This window comes from Peromyscus leucopus, chromosome 3 (assembly GCF_004664715.2).
Source record: "Peromyscus leucopus breed LL Stock chromosome 3, UCI_PerLeu_2.1, whole genome shotgun sequence".
In the NCBI taxonomy this organism is placed as follows: domain Eukaryota; kingdom Metazoa; phylum Chordata; class Mammalia; order Rodentia; family Cricetidae; genus Peromyscus; species Peromyscus leucopus.
The window spans coordinates 42,072,197-42,095,443 of record NC_051065.1 but is presented as its reverse complement, the minus strand read 5'-3'; the positions used below and the strand labels follow the sequence as shown (position 1 = coordinate 42,095,443).

Sequence of the window (23,247 nt, the reverse complement as noted above, 5' to 3'; positions counted from 1 at the left end):
AAGTGACCTTGTTTACCACAATTAAAACATCTGACATTTTTATTTTTCTTAAAGTTTTTGGAAATCACCTCTCCTAGGCAAGTATCATCATAAGTATGATAGCCAATATCAACTATATTTTGAATCCATTCATCTATGGGTGCTGATCTTGCCTTTAAAGGCCTGATTACCCTTTTACATTGTGAATTACCATGTTCAAAAGCCAAAGATTCAATTAGTATTTGTCTAGCTTCTGAATTTGATATCATTCTATTTACAGCGGAAGTCAATCTTTGAAAAAAAAAAAAAAACAGTGTATAGTTTCAATAAATGACTCAATCCTCTTTCCAGCTCCTTCAATTCTATCCCAAGCATTTAAAGCTGCTGTACAGCATAGAGCCAAGGTGTATTCACCACATATAGACTGTCTTTGCACATCAGCATAATCACCCTCATCAAGAAATTGACCTCAGTAAATTTTAGTATCTCTAGCCCTGCTTCATTTTGCCATAACCCTAACCTCATCTTTCCACCAAGTTCTCCATTGTAACTGAGGACCAACTTCCAATACTGCTTTAACTAAATATTTCCAGTCTTGTGGAATAATTCTTTTACTAGTTGCCCATGAATTTAACAGCTGCCCCACAAAAGGTGAATGCATACCATATGAAATAATTGCTTCCTTAGATCTCTTCCAAGCTAATATTTTGACAGGATTCCAGTAAGTTCTTCCATACCATATCCTTGAGGATACCTATCATTTTGTGGTTGTTCCTGTATGGTGACTGGATAAATTAAGGTTGATTTTCTGATAACCTTGGGCTGATCATCTTCAGTTTCATAATGTAATGGTGAAGTAGGTTCTGCTTTAAATTCCTCTGTCTATGTCTGAATATTTTATTATCATTATTAGCAAGTTATTCCAAGGCTTGTAACTTATCAGTAAAAAATTTTTTATTATTTTCATTATTTAGTATTTCTAAGGTTTGTATATTACCAGTCACATTTCTATTATTTTCATCAGCAAATATTTCTAAAGCTTTTGTTTTATCAGTCAAAATTTTATTATTTTCCCTTAGTAATTACTTGTAAAGCTTGTATATTATCTGTAGCAACCTTTTCTAAGGCCTGTATGCTATGAATAATAAGATTTTCTAGGTTTCTAAGTATTTACAAGTCATTTTTTTTTCTTATTTTCATCAGCAAATATTTCTAAAGCTAGTATTTTATCACTCAAAATTGTATTATTTTCTTTAGTAATTACTTGTAACTCTTTTCTAAGGCCTGTATCTGTTAATAGCAAGTTTTTCTAAGATTTGTATCTTATCAGTCAATTTCTCATACTTGAAATTGATACGAACCATTTTAAGGATAAAATTTGAATTTCTAAACTGATAATAATTATGAGCAACATTATATTGATCCCAGCTATGCTGTTTTATCTCCTCATTTGTTTTTTCTATTTGCATCCCATCTAGAGTAGCAGTAATCAGGGATCTAATTCCCTGCATTGTGATATTTCCAATTTTTAACATGGGGAAGATTTTAAGATTATCCTTTCCCCCTTTCTATCCTTTTTTAAACTTTATTTTTGTATTTAACTAATCAAGTAATTAATTAGTTAATAGCCTAGTTCGCAGTTTAAAAGCTCCCAAGTGTCTTACCAGCTCTGATGCCAATTCTCAGAGAACTGGATTGTGCAAAGGTATTCAGATGTAGTGACTATGTTTGACCAGCAGGTGGAACAGGTGCAGCACTAAGGCAGCTCAGGTTCAGCATGCTGAGTGAATGCGCAAAGTAGCCCGACTAAATTCAGCTCTGGTGCCTGTGAGCACTGAGCAGTATTGGCCTGGGACTGGGACTTTGTGCCTGGGAAAGTAACAATGGAAAAAACCCTGAATTCAGGAAAGCAGGCTAGGAGCGGGGAGGAGAAATAGTGGGGAAGTGGTGGCTGCAGCCAGCGTGTATGGCAGAACCATACTGCCCCCGCAGGGTTTAATCATGCCACACGTTGAGTGCCAGATGTAGTGATTTCTTTTACCATTATTATAATATAAAAATCATGGACAACTATAAGATAAGAACCTGAGACAATCATCATGTCCATGACATACCCGTCACCTCCAGGCTCCAAAACGGTTATGCAACCATCTGGCCTTGCCTCACATTCTTTGGAAGCCAATCTTTCTTAAGTTGGAGGAAACTCTATGATCCATCTTGACCAGCTAAATGTAAACCTGGCCCCTTGAACCAATGTCTGACTCTAATTAGACATCAGGCTACAGCATAGATAAGATTCCCATAACAATTGGTGAGTGAGCATGGCTGGATTTCTGAGAAGATTTTATGACAACAGGTGACATTTGACCTAGGGACCATAGTCACCTACCCATAGTTCAGGTCTGTCTCAGTTTTCAACTTCCTCCTGGGTTGATAATGCAGCAAATCTCCCTTAGCCCCATAGACTTCAGTTCTTCCATTCTGCAATTCTTCCTTCCTATAAGTACATACACTGCAGATTAACCAACTCTGATTATGTGACAAGAAACTCCTATCTACTATAGAACTAGTTGTTTTGTCATAATTCACAGAGTTCTCCGTGGCCCACCTGGGCTCTGTTTCATCTCCATGTTCTTGTTGGTCACTGTGGCCCCCAGATATGGTGGTGTTTGATTCTGGCCAAATGTCTTCCATTTTTCCAAGACAGTTGTAGTTGTAGCATAGCATCGACATGGGAAAGATGGTTTTATACGCATTCTTATTTGTTGAGTCACTTTCATGACAAGGCTACTTTTTGAACAAGCACTGAATGATAGGCAGCCTGTCATGCCCATCCAGCAATTTTGTGAATACTTTAGATTCAAACTCAGGTCCTTGTGCTTCCAAATGAAGCACTTTATTCTCTGAGCCATCTCTCCAGGCCTGATTATGTTGATTGATAACTGTTAGACTATATGCATAATAAACACATGACAATCCCAAGTATTAGTACATATTTTGGGGCTGAGAAGAATCACTTGAATGCAATCTTTATTAATGTTCAGTTGAATGAGGTAAAACAAAAATTATATTTTTACATGAATTTGATTTTGGTAAAAAAAATTAAGAGAATAAAGATATATTGAGATGGGCTTTTAATTTTATCTGTATGTGTGTGTAACTGAGTATATGTATGTGTAGTGCATGCATTCAGTAGCCTGCAGATGTCAGAAGAGGGTACAGGAGTCCTCGGACCTAGAGTTACAGGTGTTTCTGAGCCATCATGTGGCTGTTGTGAGCAACTCAGCTGGGAACTGAACCAAGGTTGTTAGCAAGAGCAGTAAGCATTTTTAACTGCCAAGCCATCTCTCCAGCCCCTACAAAGGCTATTTTTAAATTACTTTATACACAAGTCTTAACTCTTCTGTGGTGTTACAAATGTTGCTGTGTTACCTAGTGTTATAGTTGAATTCTTAATTAAGCTTTTCCTTTTTCAAAGAATGTAGTATATGGTGTTTAGGTTTTCATCTAGGCTACCACCATCATCAAAGTGAAATCATTAGAGAACATTCAATACAATCCATTATCAATGTGTGAGTGTTTTAAAGTGTCTGCAAGTGCTTTAAATTTTAACAGTAAATCAAAATTGCAAAGGGAGTTTTCAGTTAATTGGAAATCCCCACCCCATTAATGTAGACATTTATTTGAAAGTGTTCATCCATAATTAAGATATTAGTAGGAATTTTTAATCAAAAAAATCTGTGTTGTATAAGCTTGCAATTGCTACATTGGCATGTTTCTTTTGAAGTGCAATTCACCCACTATAAGTCTGTCAGGAGTATATTGTAAGTAGTGATCCTATTTAATTTTCCAGGAAGCTGTGGCTTCCCTTTCTAAGTTGCTTATCTGATGGACTGCCACTGATATTTTTCATTTTTATATATGAAACATGGGCTAGTGAGGAAGAAAAATAATTCCTTGCATTAACTTCTAGCATTTGCCTGGACTGTGCAGAGGAAGACCTTTCATTTTTATAAGCTTTGAAATCCATAACAATGACTGTTTTCCCTGACAACTTCTCCCAGAGCCCTTCCTCTTGAATAAGCTTAGTCTTTACTATTGTTTCAGAGGCTAAACATCACACCATTGTGGACTCACTCAGCAATGGCTAAGGACTTGGAGAGTGTGCCTCCGTCAGAGAATGGTCCTGTCTCTATAGATATTTTCAGATATTCATTTGGTAAATGCTATTTTTCAAAACAATGATATATTATTAATAAACATTGTTTGCCACATATTTCATGGAAATGTTTGATCTCAGCATTACTAAGCTATTTTTAATAATATTAATTATTTGGTGACTAAACATGAATGTGACACACTTGATAGAACAAACTAGGGATAGGGGATATATTTTAATGGTAGAATACATGTTCACCATGTGAAAGGCTATAGCTTTGATTCTGATCAACACACACAAAAATGAAATAAATATTTAGGGCTAGCTTCTTATCTTCACTAGCCTACACAAGCTCACCTATCCAAGTGTATAAATTCTCTGCATGTGTATTAGAATGTATACATTTTGATAATTCTTTTAGATATGGTCTCCTTATGTAGGTTTGGTTGTCCTAGAACTCACTATGTAGACCAGGAAGGCCTTGAACTCACAGAGATCCACCTGATTCTGGGTCTTGAGTAATAGGATTAAATATGGGTTCCACCACATGTTGTGGAGTAGAATATCTGTTTAACTATATGAAGATTTGTTGCATTTATTTAATTATGTAAAGATGTGTTACTGTTTTGCCTTTCCTGCCTAAAGCACCCGACTGGTCTAACAAAAAGCTGAATGGACAATAGCTAGCTAGGCAGAGAAGGGATAGGTGGGGCTGGAAGGCAGAGAGGAAAGGGGAGCCAACCAGTCTGCCAGGGGCCAGCCAGCCAGTGACCAGCAAGCCAGACATGGAGTAAGCAGGAAAGCAGGATGGGCAGTACATAGATGAGGTAAACGAGCCTCAGGCAGCACATAGATTAATAGAAATGGGTTAATCTAAGTTAAAGAAAAAAAAGCTAGCTAGAAACAAGCTTAAGCTAAGGCCAAGGATTCATAATTAATAATAAATCTCAGAGTCAAGATTTGTGGGTTGGCAGTCCAAGAAACCCTGACTTTTGTTATCTATTTTAACATAACAGCTATTACTTTACATGTGTGTACTTATATATATATATATATATATGGAAGAAAGACACAGGATAACTATTAGAGGTCAGATATTTGTGTAGCTGGAGTTTTCCTGTGTCCACCAACCTCCTGCAGCCACTCAGACCCAAGTAAACACACAGTAAACATACATTATTTATAAACTGTATGGCCATGGCAGGCTTCTTGCTATCTAGTTCTTATATCTTAAATTAACTCATTTCTATTAATCTATAAGTTGCCACATGGCTTGTGGCTTTCTGGTACTTTTATATCTTGCTTCCTCTGTGTCTGGCTGGCGACTCCTGGCTCAGCCTTCCTTTTCCCAGAGTTCTCTTCTCTGCTTGTCCCACCTATACTTCCTGCCTGGCTACTGGCCAATAAGCATTTTATTTATTAAGCAATCAGAGAAACACATTCAAGCATACAGAGCCATATCCACAGCACATTTGTGAGATAAACTACATCCCTTCATCCTCATTTCACTGCAGTTTGCAGAAATTAGGAGCTACCTTCACATTACAAGGTCTCTAAAAGGACACAACTCTCTGTCAAGAACATTCCCAGGAAACAGGAGACACAGTTGACAGTCAACTGAAAGACTGAACCATCTCTGTCACCCAAGAGAAGACTTTGGTTCTGGCTATCAGTCCATGTTAGAGAAACAGCTCTTATTTTAATGCATAATGCCCTCTAAACTCAGCTAATGTGCTCTTACTCCTGAGAAAGAAAGCCTTTGGGAGGCTGGCAAAATGAATCATGCAGGCCTCTTAGAGTGAAATTGCTTCCCATGGTGGAAGAAAGCCACCACTGTAAGATGATGAACATTGCATGTCAGGTAACATTTTAAGGTTCTTTTGGCATGTTCTTCAACATTCCATTTTTCTACCAAGTTGTTGGCCTGTTTTCCTCCCTTTAATTTGCTATATGCAGTGTCCATTCCTGAACTCTAACGTGGGACTTTTATTTACCCCAGAGGAAACAGTCTTATGTATTCTATTGAGTCATTTGGAAGCACTCAATACTGAGTATCATTGTGTATATCCTGTGCAATCTCCTCTGCATCTCTGTCTGATTCTAATGAACAGATTGCCTTCCCCAAAAGTTAATGAGAAGAAAGCTTTAGCCAGATATACGATCTTTGCTCATGGAATCACAACAGAGAACCAGATGCATGCTTCTCCATGGGTCCATGGGAAGGAACACTAGTCTAAGCAAGTTAAGGCTCTGCTCCTCCCAGTGGGTGGCACCAGTGGCACTGCTTGGACTCTCTCCCATGGTTGCCCCCTTGGGGTGCCATCTTACTGGTCCACATCTTCCCTTCCCCTGCCTAGTTACTCTTTTATTCTGAGCTTCCCTGGATGATTAGGACCCCATTGTTCCCCATTCTTCTTGGTGTGTTTAGTCACATGCTGGTCTTCCAGTTCAGGGCTGCATTCTCTGCCAGCAAGTCAAAGCTGCTTCTAAGCATTTAGCTGCACTTTTAAACATTCTTTTTCAGAAAGCACACCTGTTTCTTCTTTCATTAAGAACATTTATATAAAGGAATCTTTTGTATTCAGAAAGGACTCGTGGACTGAACACAGAGGATTCCAAACTGTAACCCTTGATATTGGTAGTCTAGGATGGTTTAGCCACAACAATTAATATAATCCAGGTCAAAGATAGTGATACACTATTTCCTGAGATTCATATTATCAAAAGAGAAAAAGAATTAAAACCATCATACTAGTTTTTTTTTAAATCATGACAACTCAATGTGGTATTTTTAAATTTTTTATTTATTAATATTTTATGCTCATGCATGTTTGCTTGCATTTTACTGTGTGTGTAGCTGATGAACTCAGAAACCAGAAAAGGATGTTGGATTGACTAGAACTGGAAATACAGTTACTTGTGAGCTGCCCTGTAGGTCCTGGAACAAAACTTTAGTCCCCTGCAAAAACAAATGCTCTTAATCACTAGCCATCTCTCCAGCCCTAATTGTAGTGTTTGTAAAAACCCTCTTTACTCTAAATTTGAGATAGATACACAAACAGCCATCAACTCTAAATATTTTTAAGTAAGCTCTTCATTAACATTCCTTTTGACAAATGCAGAAAAAAAAATGTTTTTTAACCAGCATATTATCTTGACAAATTATACCCATTGAGAGAATGTAGGTCATAGGATTTTAATATTTAGTTATTAAATCACTGAAGTATTAGTCATAGGTACTTATTTTTCATCAGACTTCTGATTGGACAGAGCAGCCATTCTCTGTGGCTGCTTCCTAGGCAGAAATAGCAGACAGAAGACACAGCAGAGGCTTTGAGTCTTTTTATTTTTGTGTAAATTGAGAAATGGCATAGGGAGCATTTTAGTTTATTGGACGCAAGTTCTGTTTTGTTTGTTTGTTTGTTCTATTTTATATCATATTTTTTGGCTTGATAAGACATTATTGTATTTTCTTTGGCACATTTTTACATAGAGAAGATGTACATTGAAGACAGAATAAACATTTTTTCAAAGTATAAACTGCAAATATCTTCCCAACACTTCCAAACAGCAGACTTGGGATAGATGCATTCATCAGAACACATGCAAACACAGCCTGCTACTCCAACTCCGTTCACGTTATAGGTCTCTCTAGCAGGTGGTGGAAGTTTAGTCTAAATAATGGAAAGCCACACTGACAATAAAACCCACTCATGGAGATGAATCTCAAATATTCCAATAGGATTGAATTTTGCTAGGAAGCCATAAACAAACTTTCAGACTTGAATTCAAATTTTATTGGTTTTTTTTTTTTTGCCTTAGTCTAGCATGGGTATATTTTACCTTTGTTTCTCCAAAAATATGACAGGAGATGTAAAAATCAACTTATGTTATAGCTTTCCTGTGATGGAATTTATCCCTTTAGGAGCTCAACTAAATGGCTACTTTTCTATTCCAAACATAATTTCCCACTGTTACAAGGAAAGGTAATTTATTTATAAGCTTCTATGGGTGTGTTTTTTCTCTTCACCCTAAATTTAAGCATATGCCTTCAAATCTGGTCCTCTGTTGTAAACATTTGAAGTCAGTATTGACTTTCAACAATTCAAAGAAGTGTGAGCCATTTATCACTATGTGATCATACAGTAGAATCACCAATGGCTGTCCAAGCACTTAGAAAAGGTCATCTTTAGGAGAAGCTTACAGACTAATGACTGTAACTTCATTGATTGGTGACTAAATATCAGTGTCTTCCTAGAGACACTTTGAGTCTGCAGGGGTCTTTGTGCTGCTCAGGAAGCTGGCAGGGGAAGAACCCTGGGCATTCCATTCTTCAATGTGTAGTATCCTTGGTAATTGTTCAGTTTTCACTCACACAATTTCAAACATATCCATTTCCACAAATGCTGACTCCAGCTGACAAAGTGATTATCAGGGGCATTTTTACAGACTTGGGTGATGTGGTGGTTAGTTTTAAATGTCAACTTGCCACAACTCAGAATAGATCACCTGGCAAGAGACAGGAGAGTAATTTTCTTCATCAGACTGGCCTGTGGAAAATTGCCTTGATTTCTAACTGATGTAGAACGATCCAGTCCATTGTGGGTGGGACCATTCCCCAGTTTGGTGCCCTGAGCTATGAGTGAAAAAAAATGGCTAAGCAAAATCAGCCAAGAAGGCATAACCAGAGTATTCATTTCTTTCTGTCCTTGAGTGTGGATATCATGTGATCCCCTGCTTTGAGTTCCGGACTTGATTTTCCATCCATGATGAAGTACAACCTGGAATTGCAAACCTATAAATCCTCTCATTACCTAAATTTCTTTTGGTCAGGATATTTTATCACAGAAACATAAATAAAACTAGGAAAACAGTGCAGGGGCTATCACTCTGTTTTCTTGTACCAAGTGCCATTCCTTAACCTGGGGTCTTCTTGTGTTGAGCTCTGCTGCCTGACTCACATCCTGAGGATTTCAATCTGTGAATACCTAAAGCAGCATTTCCATTCTCATCTACTTTGCTGTCTTTTAAGTCTTTGTCGAAATCTCATTCTAGCATTGTGCCCCTAGCTCTTATCCATTTCAAAGTCTGTACTGCTTCCTTGTGACTTTATTGTCGTTTAGATAAACCTACAAAGCACAGGAAGAATTACGGTCCTCTGAGCCAGCATCCCTATATGGCATTTTATAAGGAATTAATGAATGCTTCTGTCATGGGGGGAGAGCATGTGATGTTCTGCCTCAGAGAGGGATGCACTTGTGGGAGAGAGGAAATATGATGCATAGAGATTTTATACATATTACATAAGAATTTAGTCTTTTTGCAAAGACCTTGGAAGCTACGTCTGTTTAAAACTTCCTTTTCTACAGCATCTGTGTATTAATCATCAAGGTCATATGTTTGGGAAGCTTACTCTCTGTGGTGCGTATAGTGCAGTGCTGAGTACTGAAGGCAACCCAGCATTCAGGGAGCTTCTGGACACTGTAGAAGGAAAGGAATGGGAATCAAGGGATTATAGGGATAAGAAGCTGTTTTAGATCTTAGGATGTGGGTACTGCTGACACCCTGGAGGAGGAGAAGCAAAACATGGGGTTCTTATCAGGGGACAATTTCTAGAAAACTGTACTTGAATTTTTTAAAAGGTACTTTACTTGAATACTGTATCACTAAGTGCAAATATGTTTAAGTTATTGTTTACTTTCATCATTAAACACTAATATTTTTATTAATCTATTCTTTTTCTTGTCTTTGTTTTGCCTTAAAATGCACTTAATCTCACAGCCCTCAGGAATGGTGCTGCTGTGTGCTGGACTCTGTGCTTTGGGGTTTTGCACAGTGATTACTGGGTGCCCTCTCAAAGCAGTGCAGTGAGGCAAATCTGTTACTGTGTTTTCTTTTTCTTTCAACATCTGATCATTTATTTGTTACTACTAAAGACTTATATTTGACTGGCCTCAGACTGAGAAGTAGAAGCCCTCAGTGCGCACAGCCTATGATTCTTGATAATCTGTTCCTGGCATTTTCTTTGGCTTCCTTCATTCTCTTGGATAAAAGTTCAGCATATTCCATAACCTCCTCCTTTCATTAGTGCATTGTTTCTTCAGCGCAAAGCATTGGGGTTTGTGTTGCAGAACACACGAAGTAACAACACACTGAATCTTGGCTGCTTTGATCCTGGGCTTCTTACCTTCTCTGTTCAAGTGCTTTCTGACTATATTGGCAGGCATCGTCTTTAGAGAAATTGAAAAGCTTTCAGATCCTGCTAGCTCTTTGGAGCCCAAACACTGATGCACAGTTGAATCTGTCAGTCCAGTCCAGAAATACCCTTCTTCTCCTTTTTGTTTTTTTTTACATTAACCGTGTTGAGAACACTCAGCTTGATACCCCAATGCATCCTGAACAGACTTGCATTTCCTTTCTCCACTTCTCCTTGTTCTGTAATAAGAATGTCTCCAACTCAACAGCAGGTGCACACTTGGCTGTGGGTCAAGACATCTTACTTCATGGGGAACTTTGTTGTACTTTACTTCTGTTGACAGTACTCCTAGTATTGTTTCCTAGACTAATCTTTATCTCTCGGGCCTTTCATGTTTCTTAGTGGTCTGCTATGTTACTACCGACAAATGGTCATTTTTTAAAAATAACTTTCATTTGAATTTGTTCATTGAGAATTTCATCTATGTGTTTGATGGATGCTGGTTAATGTCTGATTTTAAATCTTCCTCTCATCCTTATTACCCAACTCATTCTTCCTAAAAATATTTTAAAAGAAATTTTGTTTGAGAATTATTATTCTCCCTGAATCCACATTTTTAAACAGTCCTAGAAAATTCTCAGATATTACAGATATTATCTTTTAATTACTTTATCCTCATTTTACCATTTTCTTCTAAAATTCCACATGTTAATACTGATTTTCTTTCCCTAGATTTCAAAGTTTCTATGCAATGTCTTTAATCACTTTTATTTTTTAACTACCTTTGTGAAGCCTGTCTTTCCATTTCTAGTTTTATTCTGACTGCATGCCAACTGTTAAACATGGCCCATGCATTTTTTTTGTTTATGACAATATACTTTTCATTGTACATAGTATCTAATGTAGTATCTACTTGGTTTTTGATCAAAGCTACGTAGTACTTTGTTTTTTTTTTAAGCATTATCTCAGGCTCATATGTTTGAGTCTAGCTTTTTGAAGTTGTTGTTTTTAAATAATTTCTGAATACTTTACCCTTCTGAAATGTGTTTGACATTTCTGGGGACCAAATGTTTCCTCTGACACTTGTTCATTGTACAAACATACCCTCCTCTGTTTATATTCTGATAGGCACATGAGCTAGGACTTCAGTGAATGCACCTAAGCTCCTGGTCTTGCACAGCTTCCATTGCAAGGATTCTCTGAATTGGGATGGCATGGGTGACAGAGTGGCGGCTCTCCACTTCTGCCCAGCATAGACAGAGTATCATACCACCTATTGCTAATGTTAGGAAAGAAAAGAGTCAAACTTGGAAGTCCAGCATCTAATGGATATCACTTTTGTTCCATTATGAAGCTGAAGATTCCGAGTATAAGCAGTTTAAGAAGAAGACTACTTTTTCTCCAGTGTTTTGTAGTTTGGGATTGATGGTCTATATATCTCCATTCTCTCTTTAGGAATCCTGAATTTCCAGAGTTAATCTGAGAGAACTTACACTTCATTTCCCATGGTAATAGCTTGAAATCACTTGCTTTCTATAGTAACTTCTTGATTTGAGTGCCACACCCTACAGACAGTACAAGTTTGAAAGCCATAATTTAGTTCAGTAACTCCATGTTTTATGCATTCTTGAAGACTAACTTTTCTTTTTCTTTCAATAGGCCAGGCAAAGGAAGACAATTTTCCTTGTCAACCCTTTTTGCTGACTAGTATATTGTTTCTAGTATGTACTTCACTATGATCTTAGCATCTTTGGGCTTGATGTGATACTGATATTGCAGTGTTCTTGATCCTTGCACAGGCCTGCAGCCTGATTTCTAATCGGCTTGACCTTTAAAACCCAAACCTCTGCATTACAAAGATGAGGATACGCTTTCTAAATACTTGTGGTGCAGCATCATCTAAGGCCCTTGATTTTCCATTCTCCTCCAGATAGGTCATTTAGAAGATACATGCTGCTTTTTAGCTAGCTCTCTGAGTGTTTGTGGCTGGGAGAGTTTCTAGACTCTCACATTACCTTTCCATAGGGAATAAACTTCTTCACATTATGTTTGTCTCTTTCCCAATTATTCCTAAAGGCAATATCATTCGATGATAAATATCTTTAAAATAAATTATCTCCTGTTAGAAAATTTGTATTAATACATTTAAGATATAGTTGGCCTTTTAAATACATTTGTATATAGAAAAAGCCATTAGTAAAAATAACCTGGAATGGTGTAACAATTTGAAAAATATATATGTTTGTTAAATAGTTTTATGATCAATAACATTTATAGGCACTCTTGTGGCCTGCTATCTTCATACCCTGGAGTCCAATGTAATTAACAAACTATGTGAGCTCATAAGGAAAAATCAATGAGGCAATATTATTTTATGATCTGATCATATGAATGTATCAATCTATGCATTAGAAATAAGTAGAAACCCCTAAGGAACTAAAGCTGACAGAGTTATGTATTAATTCACATTTCTTCTTCCTTTAAAAGAGTAAAATATTATAAAAACCTATGTAAAAATATCAAAATATTCTATTTTCTTCACTCTGCTTTTCGTGTTTTATGACCCATTTTAAAACAACTTTTAGAAGTACATTATAAATTCTGTTTCCCAGATTTCTAACTATCCCTTTTTGAAAAAAAAATTAGTCTATTCCTTGAATTTCCTTTTAATTTTCTACATTCTTATAAATTTCTTTATGTTTGCTGAAAAAAAACCCAAACTTCTCTACAATCTTTGCACATTAAGCCAATTTAAAGTAAATATAACTTATAACTTCTGTGTATTGTATGAGAATAGGAAGGAAGACCCACAATAATTTTATTGAAGAAAATATCTTAATATTACAATAAATTTAGGATTAAAAACATTTTATAATAACATACTAAAGCTCATGTATTTAAGATATTCTAGCTGAAGCATATGTTTAAAATATGATGACATCATTAAGTGGCCCCATTATATTAATTTTAATTAAAACACTTAATCTACCCATCTCATTTGGAATTGTAAGCATTTTCCTTTTCAAATACATGGCCTTATTTGTAAATCTCTACAAACTTAATTTTGTGTTAAAATACCAGATCACCAGAGAAAAAGATCTGAACAATTTCACAAGTACTGTAAATATGTGTTCTGACACAAATAATCCCTTAAGAAGAGGGAAGTGTGCTCAGATTATCATGTTCGGTAGAGACCCCTTGGACCAACACCAGAAATGGACTGGAGGTTTGGCTTGATGCTCACACATAGGTGAGAGGTCTTTAAAAGGTGGAAGGTACCTAATATGTTCGTGGCATATGAAGAAGAAAGGAAGCCAGAAGCTGAGCTGATTGACATGCTTGATTTACCAATGAATAAACTAAAGCTGAGGCTTTGGGGAAAGTCTGCTGCTAGGGATGACAGCAAAATTCCAGGAAGGGCAGAAAGATGTGTCTGGAGTTTTGAACACAACCATGCACTGGAAAGAGAAATCAGTTAGTTCTGAGCTGAGACAGATGCACTAGAGGCAGGGGTTTGGAAGGGGCCACTGCTAAGGAAGGAGAGGTCTACCAGGAAACCAGACAAAGCCCAAGGAACTTTTGAGGAGCTTTGACACTTACCTCACCAGAAAGACATCGTGAGAGATCAAACTGGCCTTGCAGGGCCACAAAAGCAGTGAGAAACCCTTGTCAGCCAAGCAAAACGAAACTTTCTAGAAGAGAGTGACAGTCCCACATTCTAACATTGCCATTCTAGTTACATAGTCAGCAGAAAGAGTTCGTTTTGTAGATTATATCTATCTTCTTATATCCGAGGCTTTCTTCACTAATGTGGCTGTCACATTCTTCAGGATATAAATATCCCGTCATTAGGCGTTTCATAAATACTAAATTGATATATTGCCTAAACAATTTGTAAAAGTAGAAAGGAAAATGAGCTAAGGTGTGATAGGCCTCTTGGATATCTGCTGCTCACTGTAAACTTCTAAACATTTATTCTATAGATATATGTGTGTTTATTTTTCATGACTCACCAGGATGGCAATTATAATTTGTCTGCTTTACAAACTTAAAATATAATAAAAGAACATAGCATTTAATCAACTTAAAAGACCAAAACCTGGTAAGTGCAAAATTCTTGAATTTGTACCTTAAAATTTTCCATATAAAGAGATGTCAAACATTAATATAATATAAAATAAGTAATTCATAGTAAGCCTGGAAAAGGCAACATATTGTCTTTTTTCTATTACATTATCAAAATTAACTGATAAAAATTACTTTCTTTTTTTTTTTTTTTTTTTTTTTGGTTTTTTCGAGACAGGGTTTCTCTGTGTAGCTTTGCGCCTTTCCTGGAACTCACTTGGTAGCCCAGGCTGGCCTCGAACTCGCAGAGATCCGCCTGCCTCTGCCTCCCGAGTGCTGGGATTAAAGGCGTGCGCCACCACCGCCCGGCAAAAATTACTTTCAATAAAATTACCTTCTAACTTCTGACTCCTGTTCAAGCTTAAATTCATATCCCTTTTAGGCAAATTTAGTTGCAAAGAAATGCTAGAACCTAAAAATATTAGGCCATATGCAATCACATGGATCATCATGATCCTGAATTTAAAAACCAAAATAATAGTAACCTAACAGATAAGTATAGGGAAATCATCTTTCAGAATTATTGGTCTTGAAGCAGATGCCATCTATGTTGAAAAATCAGACTATGTGGACTAGTCATTTGCTAATCGAGTTCCAATGCCTGTCCTGGCAAGGTCTTTAAAAAAGACTGGATGATGGAGGTTTGTGAGCGAAAATACACCACTGACTGAAGGAAGAATAATTTCATTGAAAATCCATGGACATTGAATACAGATTAAGATGGAATAAATTTAATCCAGAACAGGTTCTCAGATTACACAAGTTTTTAGCCCTGGTTTCTGTTTCTAAAACACCTTGAACTTACAAAATAATTACAGGAAGAACACAAAGACTGCCAGTGTAGCAAGTCCAAGTATGGGTTTACCTCTTTTCTAATAATGCCTGTTATAACGAGGGACCCAGGAGAAAAGTGCCTGCTTTACCCCATCCTCCTACTTTTCTGGTCCCTGCTAATCAGAACCAGATCCTTAGTTGACTGTCAGAACCTGAGCACCCCTGAGTATCTCAGGCTAGCCTTTTGTACATGGCATCTGTTTGCTTTGGTCTGATATTACACAGGAATGTGTATGTATTTTTGCAGAAACACTGAAGGCCCTGTTTCATTCTACTATTTTGCATCCTGTCAGGTGACCCACAGTGTCTTTTGCTCCTGCCACTGAAGTAATACTTATTTGATAGCTTGGTCTCAATTCAGTTGGCCAGGTTTCCCACCTGTAAATTGATGAATTGTGCCTTTTCAATTATTGTGTTCTAAGTCATGGACTCACTGTTTAGGACTGGCTCACTAGAACTCGCAAAGTAGACCAGGCTAGCCTTAAATTCATGGATATCCTTCTACCTGCCTCCAGAGAGATAGCTCTGAGATTAAAGGTATGTACCAACATGCTCAGCTTCGATGGCTGTTTTAAAGAGATCTTTGAGACTGTGGTATTGATGGAAGTATTAAGGCAAATCCACAAGGTTAAAAGGGAGGTTTATTGTATGGGGTACATACAAGTAAAGGGATAGGTTACAGGGTCTGGGAAAGGTGTAGCGCAGTCTGGCAATGTTCTCTGGAGAACTCTGCTTGGTTTATCTCCAGCGTCCAGGATCTGTGAACCAAAAGAGCCGGCACTTCTGGATCTCAGGTCTTAAGGGCTCCTGTCTCAACCCTGCCTGGTAGGTGTGACAGTTATTGAAGCCTCATTGGGGGTAGTACTTCCAGGTCAAAGCTGGAACAGCTACCCACTACACTGTGGCCCCCATCTGTTTTCATTTCAGGTTCCACTGACATTTACTGCCTAACTCTTTACTAATATGAGGCTTGTCAAAGGATGACTTTCAAATGCTAATATCCCCTCTTACATCATGAGGTAGCAGGAGGCTATATCGAGAGCTCTCTCTGCTCTTTTCCATGTTGATTTATTCACTTTACACAGACATTTACACATGGATTTGTATTTTACTTAATATTTCCCATCATTTTTTATTGATGAATAAAATATAAATTTTTATTCTCAAATTGTGAAATATGTATTCTAGCTACCTTGAACTTGGGCAGCAGTAACTACTTCATGCCATTCTGAAACAGGTCTGTCATTCTTTCTCTAATTCCTACCATGTCATTATCTTTTAAAGCAACACAGAATATAGCAGACTCATTGTATATCTGTCCCATCCAAGTCCCACAATCTATCATTTCTCTTTAGGGGCCTGGTTAATGAACCAAATCTGAGATGTAGGAGTATGCACTTTTGTCTCATGACCCTGCTCTCAGACTGTCCTCCCGGATGGTAGGAACCAACTGTATTTTCACCACAACCACTTATATTTAAATTTATTTGTATATGTAGACACCTATACAGAAAATCTCAAATTCACACTTAAGGTTTAAATTCCTGCTCCAGCCCTCAGAGTTCATTCAGTTTTTCTCACATTCTATATTTATAACTCTGTCTCTAACATTGAGTTTGGCTCATCCTAGCCTCCATGTATCAATGTACTGGCTCAATTAACCTGTACCCTAGCCAATCTCCCAACCATACCAGGTGGAGTCTTCCTGGCACGTTCTAACTCCCTGCTCAGTTGAAAACAGCTTTTTCCGTTGCTGCTGCTGAATACATTTTTGACTGTTTTATTCAGAAAGGTTGAATAGGCATGATTAGTAAACACTTGATTCACTCTGCCAAGGTTTCATTGGAAAGAAAATGCTGAAGACTTTATAGCACTCTATCAGCCTCTCTCTAAGCTCCCTAACATTCCTCAACTTTAAAACAAATATAATAAACAGTGTTCTTCAGCCATTTAAATTCCCAACCTTGGTGCCTACTGTCTTCCTTCCTTCCTTCCTTCCTTCCTTCCTTCCTTCCTTCCTCCTTCCCTCCCTTCCTCCCTCCCTCCCTCTCTCCCTCCCTCCCTTTCTCTCTCTCTCTCTCTCTTTTTCTTTCTTTCTTTCTTTCTTTCTTTCTTTCTTTCTTTCTTTCTTTCTTTCTTAAATTCTGTTCAATCAGATTAATAGTATAACTTGCAACTGTTTAGATTGGCATTCTAATGTCTGAACAAATATCAACATTGTTTCCACTGATATATTTCTGAATTAAAAATTTAAAACCATGAAGATGCAGAGAATAACGTTGTCAGCAAGAAAAATAAACTGAGTGAATTTCAAATCAGATAAGGAGTTTTTATCTGCTAAACTTAAGATAGAAGTCTGAATGCAAGAGTGAAGTCCCAGCCAGTTATAGTACAAGGGGGTGGGGTACTTTCCCAGGTAATTGAGGGTAGAGCTTAAGAATATTCACATACAGTTCAATAACCATAACCCAATATTTGGCAGTGTTCTATTGGTCGCACAAAGGTAGGCACTAGTTCAATGTGGGAGAAGAGTATTCTAGAGTTAACATAATTATAATGTGATGATTGATAGCTATCTTGAAGATAGAGTTAAGGGTTTAGCCTCACTTTATGAATATTCATGTACTGAGTCCACATCTCTTCTGAAAACTGTTTCTGAAGTTGTATTATGTTAGACTATTTTTGTGTAAGCTTCAGAGCCTTGGCAATGTCAAGTCAGACCCAAATCACTAGTCTATATTGTTTCAAGATGCCGGTGAGGCACTTGATAAGAATTCTATCTTAGGATTCAGACTCACTGATTTTTTTTTTTTTTTGCAACTCTGTGATTTCTGTTTCTTTGTTCTGCCCATCCCCCCGAGTCATTTCCATCTCCTCTTCCTCCTCTTCCTCTCCCCACTTCTCTTTTTCTCAATAGGTAGCCCATGTTTCCAGTTTCAATTTTTCTGCACATTGACCAAGGTCTAAAAGTTTCTTTACATTTGTGTTTTCTGTCTATTTTAGTACAGGCTGGTCAAAGCTGATGGCATTACTGCTAATAGCAATGTTCTTAAAAAACAAACAAACAACAATGTGATTCCTGGCAATGCTATTCATGTTTGTCCACTGAAGTAGAATACTATACTACAACATTCAGGGGTGGAGGTAGGAATACGAGTTCAAGGCCCTGTTTCTAAATTCAAATGGCCAACAAGATGGTTCAGTGGGTAAATGAGCCTACTAAGCTTGACAGTCTGAGTTTGATCCCCAGGACCACATAGTAGTAAGAAAGAAGTGACTTCACATTATTTCTCTGGCCTCAATATACACAACATAGTGTGGTTATAACACACACACACACACACACACACACACACACACACACGAGAATATATTTTTCGAAGGCAAAGACATAGAAATGAAGAAGTGTTTAAAAACAGTCATTTAATGGAAAGCACAGATGTAGTCTCATGAAGATAACCACTTCTGAGCTCCTGACCTGCTGAGCAAAATACCCTTAAGATCCTAGAAGTGCTCTTGTTTGGGAGCTTGTCTGGGTGCATGAATAAGCTGCTGAATGGGTCTTTTCCCTCATGAATCTTTTTCTGGCACATCTGTCTGAGGTGTTGGCAAAGACTTCCTTGTCATCACTAGATGACATGTCCTGGTATTTGGTCATTGGAAGTAATTTCTTCTTGTATTGTTCACTGTCTGAGTAAAGTGGAATTAAGACAGATTTCGATTTGAGGTCCATCACTTCCTGGCTTCTTTACAGCTAAGAGTTTGTTTTAGCTTTTGTTTGTTCTTCATCCCTAGGATAAGATATCTGAGCCAAACAACTTGAAGAAAGAGAGTCACATTTAACTCCACAGGTGTCTGTCCATGGTAACCTACCAGCTCACTTAGAATCCTGCTAAAGCCCACTGGGCTTCCCCTTTTATCTGCTTTCTCCACAGCCTGTGGAAGGGTGCTGTCCATACTCAGAATAGGTCTTCCCCTCTCAGGAAAAGGCTTCCTAGAAACAGCAATGTTTTTCTCAAGCCAATCAATTGGATTAGCTGATAACACTTTTGGTACTGTGCTGGAAACACCCTTGTCCAGATTTTACAATGGACTAAGTATATCTTATTTTTGTGTTATCATATATAGTGTGTTGGATAGTTTTATGTCAACTTGATACAAGCTAAAGTCACCTGAAATGAGGGAACTTCAATTAAGAAAATGTCTCCACTAGACAGGGCTGTAGGGCATTTTCTTAATTAGTGATAGGTGCGGGAAGGCTCAGACCATTGTGGGCAGTGCCATCATGGGTTGGAAGTCCTGGATTCTACAAGAAAGCCAGCTGAGCAAGCAGCACTCCTTCATAGCCTCTGTGTTAGCTCCTGCCTCCATATTCCTGCTTCATTTGAGTTCCTGTCCTGACTCCCTTCACTGATGAACAGTAATTTGGAAGTGTAAGTCAAACAAACCCTTTCCTCCCCAAGTTGCTTCGGTTGTGGTGTTTCATTACTAACCCTAACTAAGACAACTCAGTACCAGGATAATGGGGTATTGCTGTGACAGACCTGATCATGTTATTTCATGGAGGACTGTTGAAAGATTTTGGAATTTGAGCCCAGAAAAGTCATTAAGTGTTGAGAACTCATTGAGCTATTCTGTAAGAGCTTAAAAGATAAGAATGTTGAGAGCAGTGCAGACAATGGAGGCCTGGCTTATGAAGTTTCAGAGGGAAGCAAAGACTCTACCAGGCCTTTTGTGCAAAGAATCTGTGGTTGATCAGCTGGGGCTGAAGAAAGCAGCTGTGATTAACAAGAGACCAGAAACGCTAAAGTAAAACCTTTGCTTTATTGGGACAGTTGATGCTGGTTAGATGGAGCTGAGAAATTAATGATGGATTGAGAAGAGACCCGCATCAATGAGCTGAAGCCTTCTATGCAGTGGTTCCTTAGAGTCAGCATATAGAAGCTGTGTTCCAGAGGCAGCCAAGTTTATACCTCACACTGGCAGCCAAGCATGATAGTTTAAGGGTCACCCAGGTGGTGCTAGTTTTGAAAGCATTAAGGGATCATGAAGAGCAGCTAGGGCTTAGCAGGACTGTCATCCTTGAAGAGAGCCCAGGAGAAGCTATTGGTGAAAGTGTAGTCCAGTTGTAGGGAAGGACCCAGCATTTATTTTCAGGAGAGAACCTCAATTAAGAAAATTGCTTCCATTAGATGGTGCTGTATGCAAGCCTGTAGGGCATTTTTTTAAATTAATGATTGATGGGGGAGGGCCCAGCCCATCGTGGGCAGTGCCATTCCTGGGCTGGTGGTCCTGGGTTCTATAAGAAAGCAAGCTGAGCAAGCTAGTAAGCAGCATTCCTCCATGGCATCTGCAACAGGTCTTGTCTCCAGGATCTTGCCCTGTTTGATTTCTTGTCCTGATTTCCTTCACTGATGAACTGATTTGGAAGTGTAAGACAAATAACCCTTTCCTCCCCAAGTTGCATTGGCCATGATGTTTTATCACAGCAATGGTAACCCTAACTAAGACAAACACAATGTTGATAAACTTTACCCTACAACACAGTAAGTATCCCATGTGCTTTCATTAGAGGACCATTTCTATTCCTTTCCTTTATGTTGTTACTGACTGCCTCCCCAAGAGACATTAGGTTTCTGACCAATAATTCCATGAAGGCTCATTAAGCTAACTTGCCCTTTCCTTTGGGGGCATTATTGTAATTATTTTCCAGCAAGAGGTTATTTATTCATTGCTATTGTTGGGTAACAATAATCTAATCTTCATCCCACCCTACCCAAGTCACACAACACAATTGCAGTCATGGAAGTCTATTATTATCTCTCCTAGGCCTCTCCACAGCACTGCCTGCTTACCAATATGAGCAATTGTGCATATCAGGTTAGAAATGGGCCTTGGGAGTCACTTTTACCACCTTCACAGTTTTCTGTTGCCTACAGAAATAAGCCAAGCTCAGGGACCAAGGATGATACAGAAGGGTCTGGATGCTTGTACACAAGAGCAAATAGGATCCCTCTTAAAAGCTTTAAGGAAAATACAAGAAAAAGAACTATTTTCAATGGCTATATAGTGATTATTCCTATAATTATCTTCTCCTAGAATACATCTCATGTAAGAGCATGAAAAGACTTGACAATTTTAGACTCCGAAAGTATCAAGACCAAACAGAACATTGTTGTGAGTGGATGCTGAAGTCTTGTTTGGGGAATGTAATCATACCCAGTTGGAAGCGATAAGCATTTATGCAGCTGCTCTGCTTCACAGACGTTCTCCCTCTCATAAAGAGAGTTACTCATTTCCAAATTTTTCCAAGTTAATGTGAATGTTTAGACTCCTAAGTATTCACAAAAGCTGAACCCAATGATAGCCTAGCTAAGAGCAGCCACAAAAGTTACAGCTGTGTGTTTTCTGTCTGCTAAGTTTAGCCATTAAAACCTACTCAATTTTACCATGATTAGACAAGTAGAAATCACATTGTATGCATACAACTATTCTAAGTAGCCAACTTATCCAAAAGTCAGCATTTTTGTAAAGGAACTAAGTCAATGCCAATGAAAATACATAGCTTATAAACACATGCATGCATACATACACAGGCATACACACACACACACACACACACACACACACACACACACACCCATATAACAGTATTGGCACAGAGCACATTGTTTTAAATTAAGAGTTAAGCATAATCATTTTTCTAGTGCTATATTTGTGGGAAGTAATGTACACCTCTGAGATGAAACCTTAAAGGAAATTCAAATGACAGTTTTCAGAATTTATATATTGACACCTGGTAAGGAAATGAGAAAAGTGGTTTTTATTGTAGTCAACTATTACTATAATCAACCAAAATAGAGCATTTTAAAGAATCGCTTTAAATGACCAAATTCTGTTTGTTCTAAATATTCACTTTTATTCATTTAATGGCATATGTTGGTTCTCACTATTTTTTTTTTAATGTATTGGTGGTCTATTGCCAACCACACCGTATTGGAAAGAATGAATTGGTAAATAATTGAAGACTAATGAGTACAGTTTAAATTTGCTGAGTAGACAAATTTGGACTGGAGAACTCCCAGAGTCATACCTACTCCAACAAGGCCACTCTCCTAATCCTTCACAAATAGTTCCACCAACTGTGAAAATGAGCATTCAAAATGCCTGTGGGGGCCATTTTCATTCAAGCCACTGCCAAGCCTGACTCCCGCCTAAAGAAATCTCCTATTCTCAAGAGGTGTCACCCCTGTACTATGTCAGCAAGAATCAAAGAAACGCTGTTATTAATCAGGTGGCAGTGTCCAGTCGAATGCTTGGGAGGCCATTAATAAACCATGCTGGATGCCCGTGGTGAACTTCTTGTTCCTTCTGTTTCACAGGATTTTTGAACCATGTGAACAATGCCAGCCTCTCCGCCTTGCAGCCATCATTCCAAGGATGCATGCAGCTCATTCAGGTAGATGATCAGCTTGTCAATTTGTACGAAGTGGCACAGAGGAAGCCCGGAAGCTTTGCAAATGTCACCATTGACATGTGTGCCATCATAGACAGGTAAGCCATCTGTCCATCCTACTTTAAGTGCTCCAGACATCATGGTTCATATTTCTGTTGCTTGGCAAGGAAAGACACAAAAGGAAAAGATAAACACAAATGCGAAAACTGGGCTTATGAAAAGTTGCTGTTTGGGATCCCTACTTTATCTAGTGTATTTGTGATGCCAACAAAGACAACATTTATATATGTATACTTATATGTGTGTGTACAAAGTATGTTTGTATGTGCATATAGGTACGTGTATATGTACATATGTGTATAGATCTGTATACATGTGCATATGTATGGACTATGTGTGTATGTCTGTGTATATATAGTATGAATAGGGCATGTACATATGCACATATGAGGCAGAGGTGGAACAGTCTGTAGCATCCCATTTGTCTAACTTTGTTCA

At 38.0% G+C, this 23,247-nt stretch overlaps 1 protein-coding gene across 1 annotated transcript in view; it reads left to right on the top strand.

Moving 5' to 3' along the window:
• The window catches only part of Cntnap2 (contactin associated protein 2), a 2,034,995-nt gene that overhangs the window by 1,078,875 nt on the left and 932,873 nt on the right, over window positions 1-23,247 (top strand). The window contains exon 10 of the mRNA XM_028876400.2: window positions 22,676-22,847. Within this exon, the coding sequence (XP_028732233.1) occupies window positions 22,676-22,847 (172 nt within the window). The remainder of the gene's footprint in view (window positions 1-22,675; window positions 22,848-23,247) is intronic.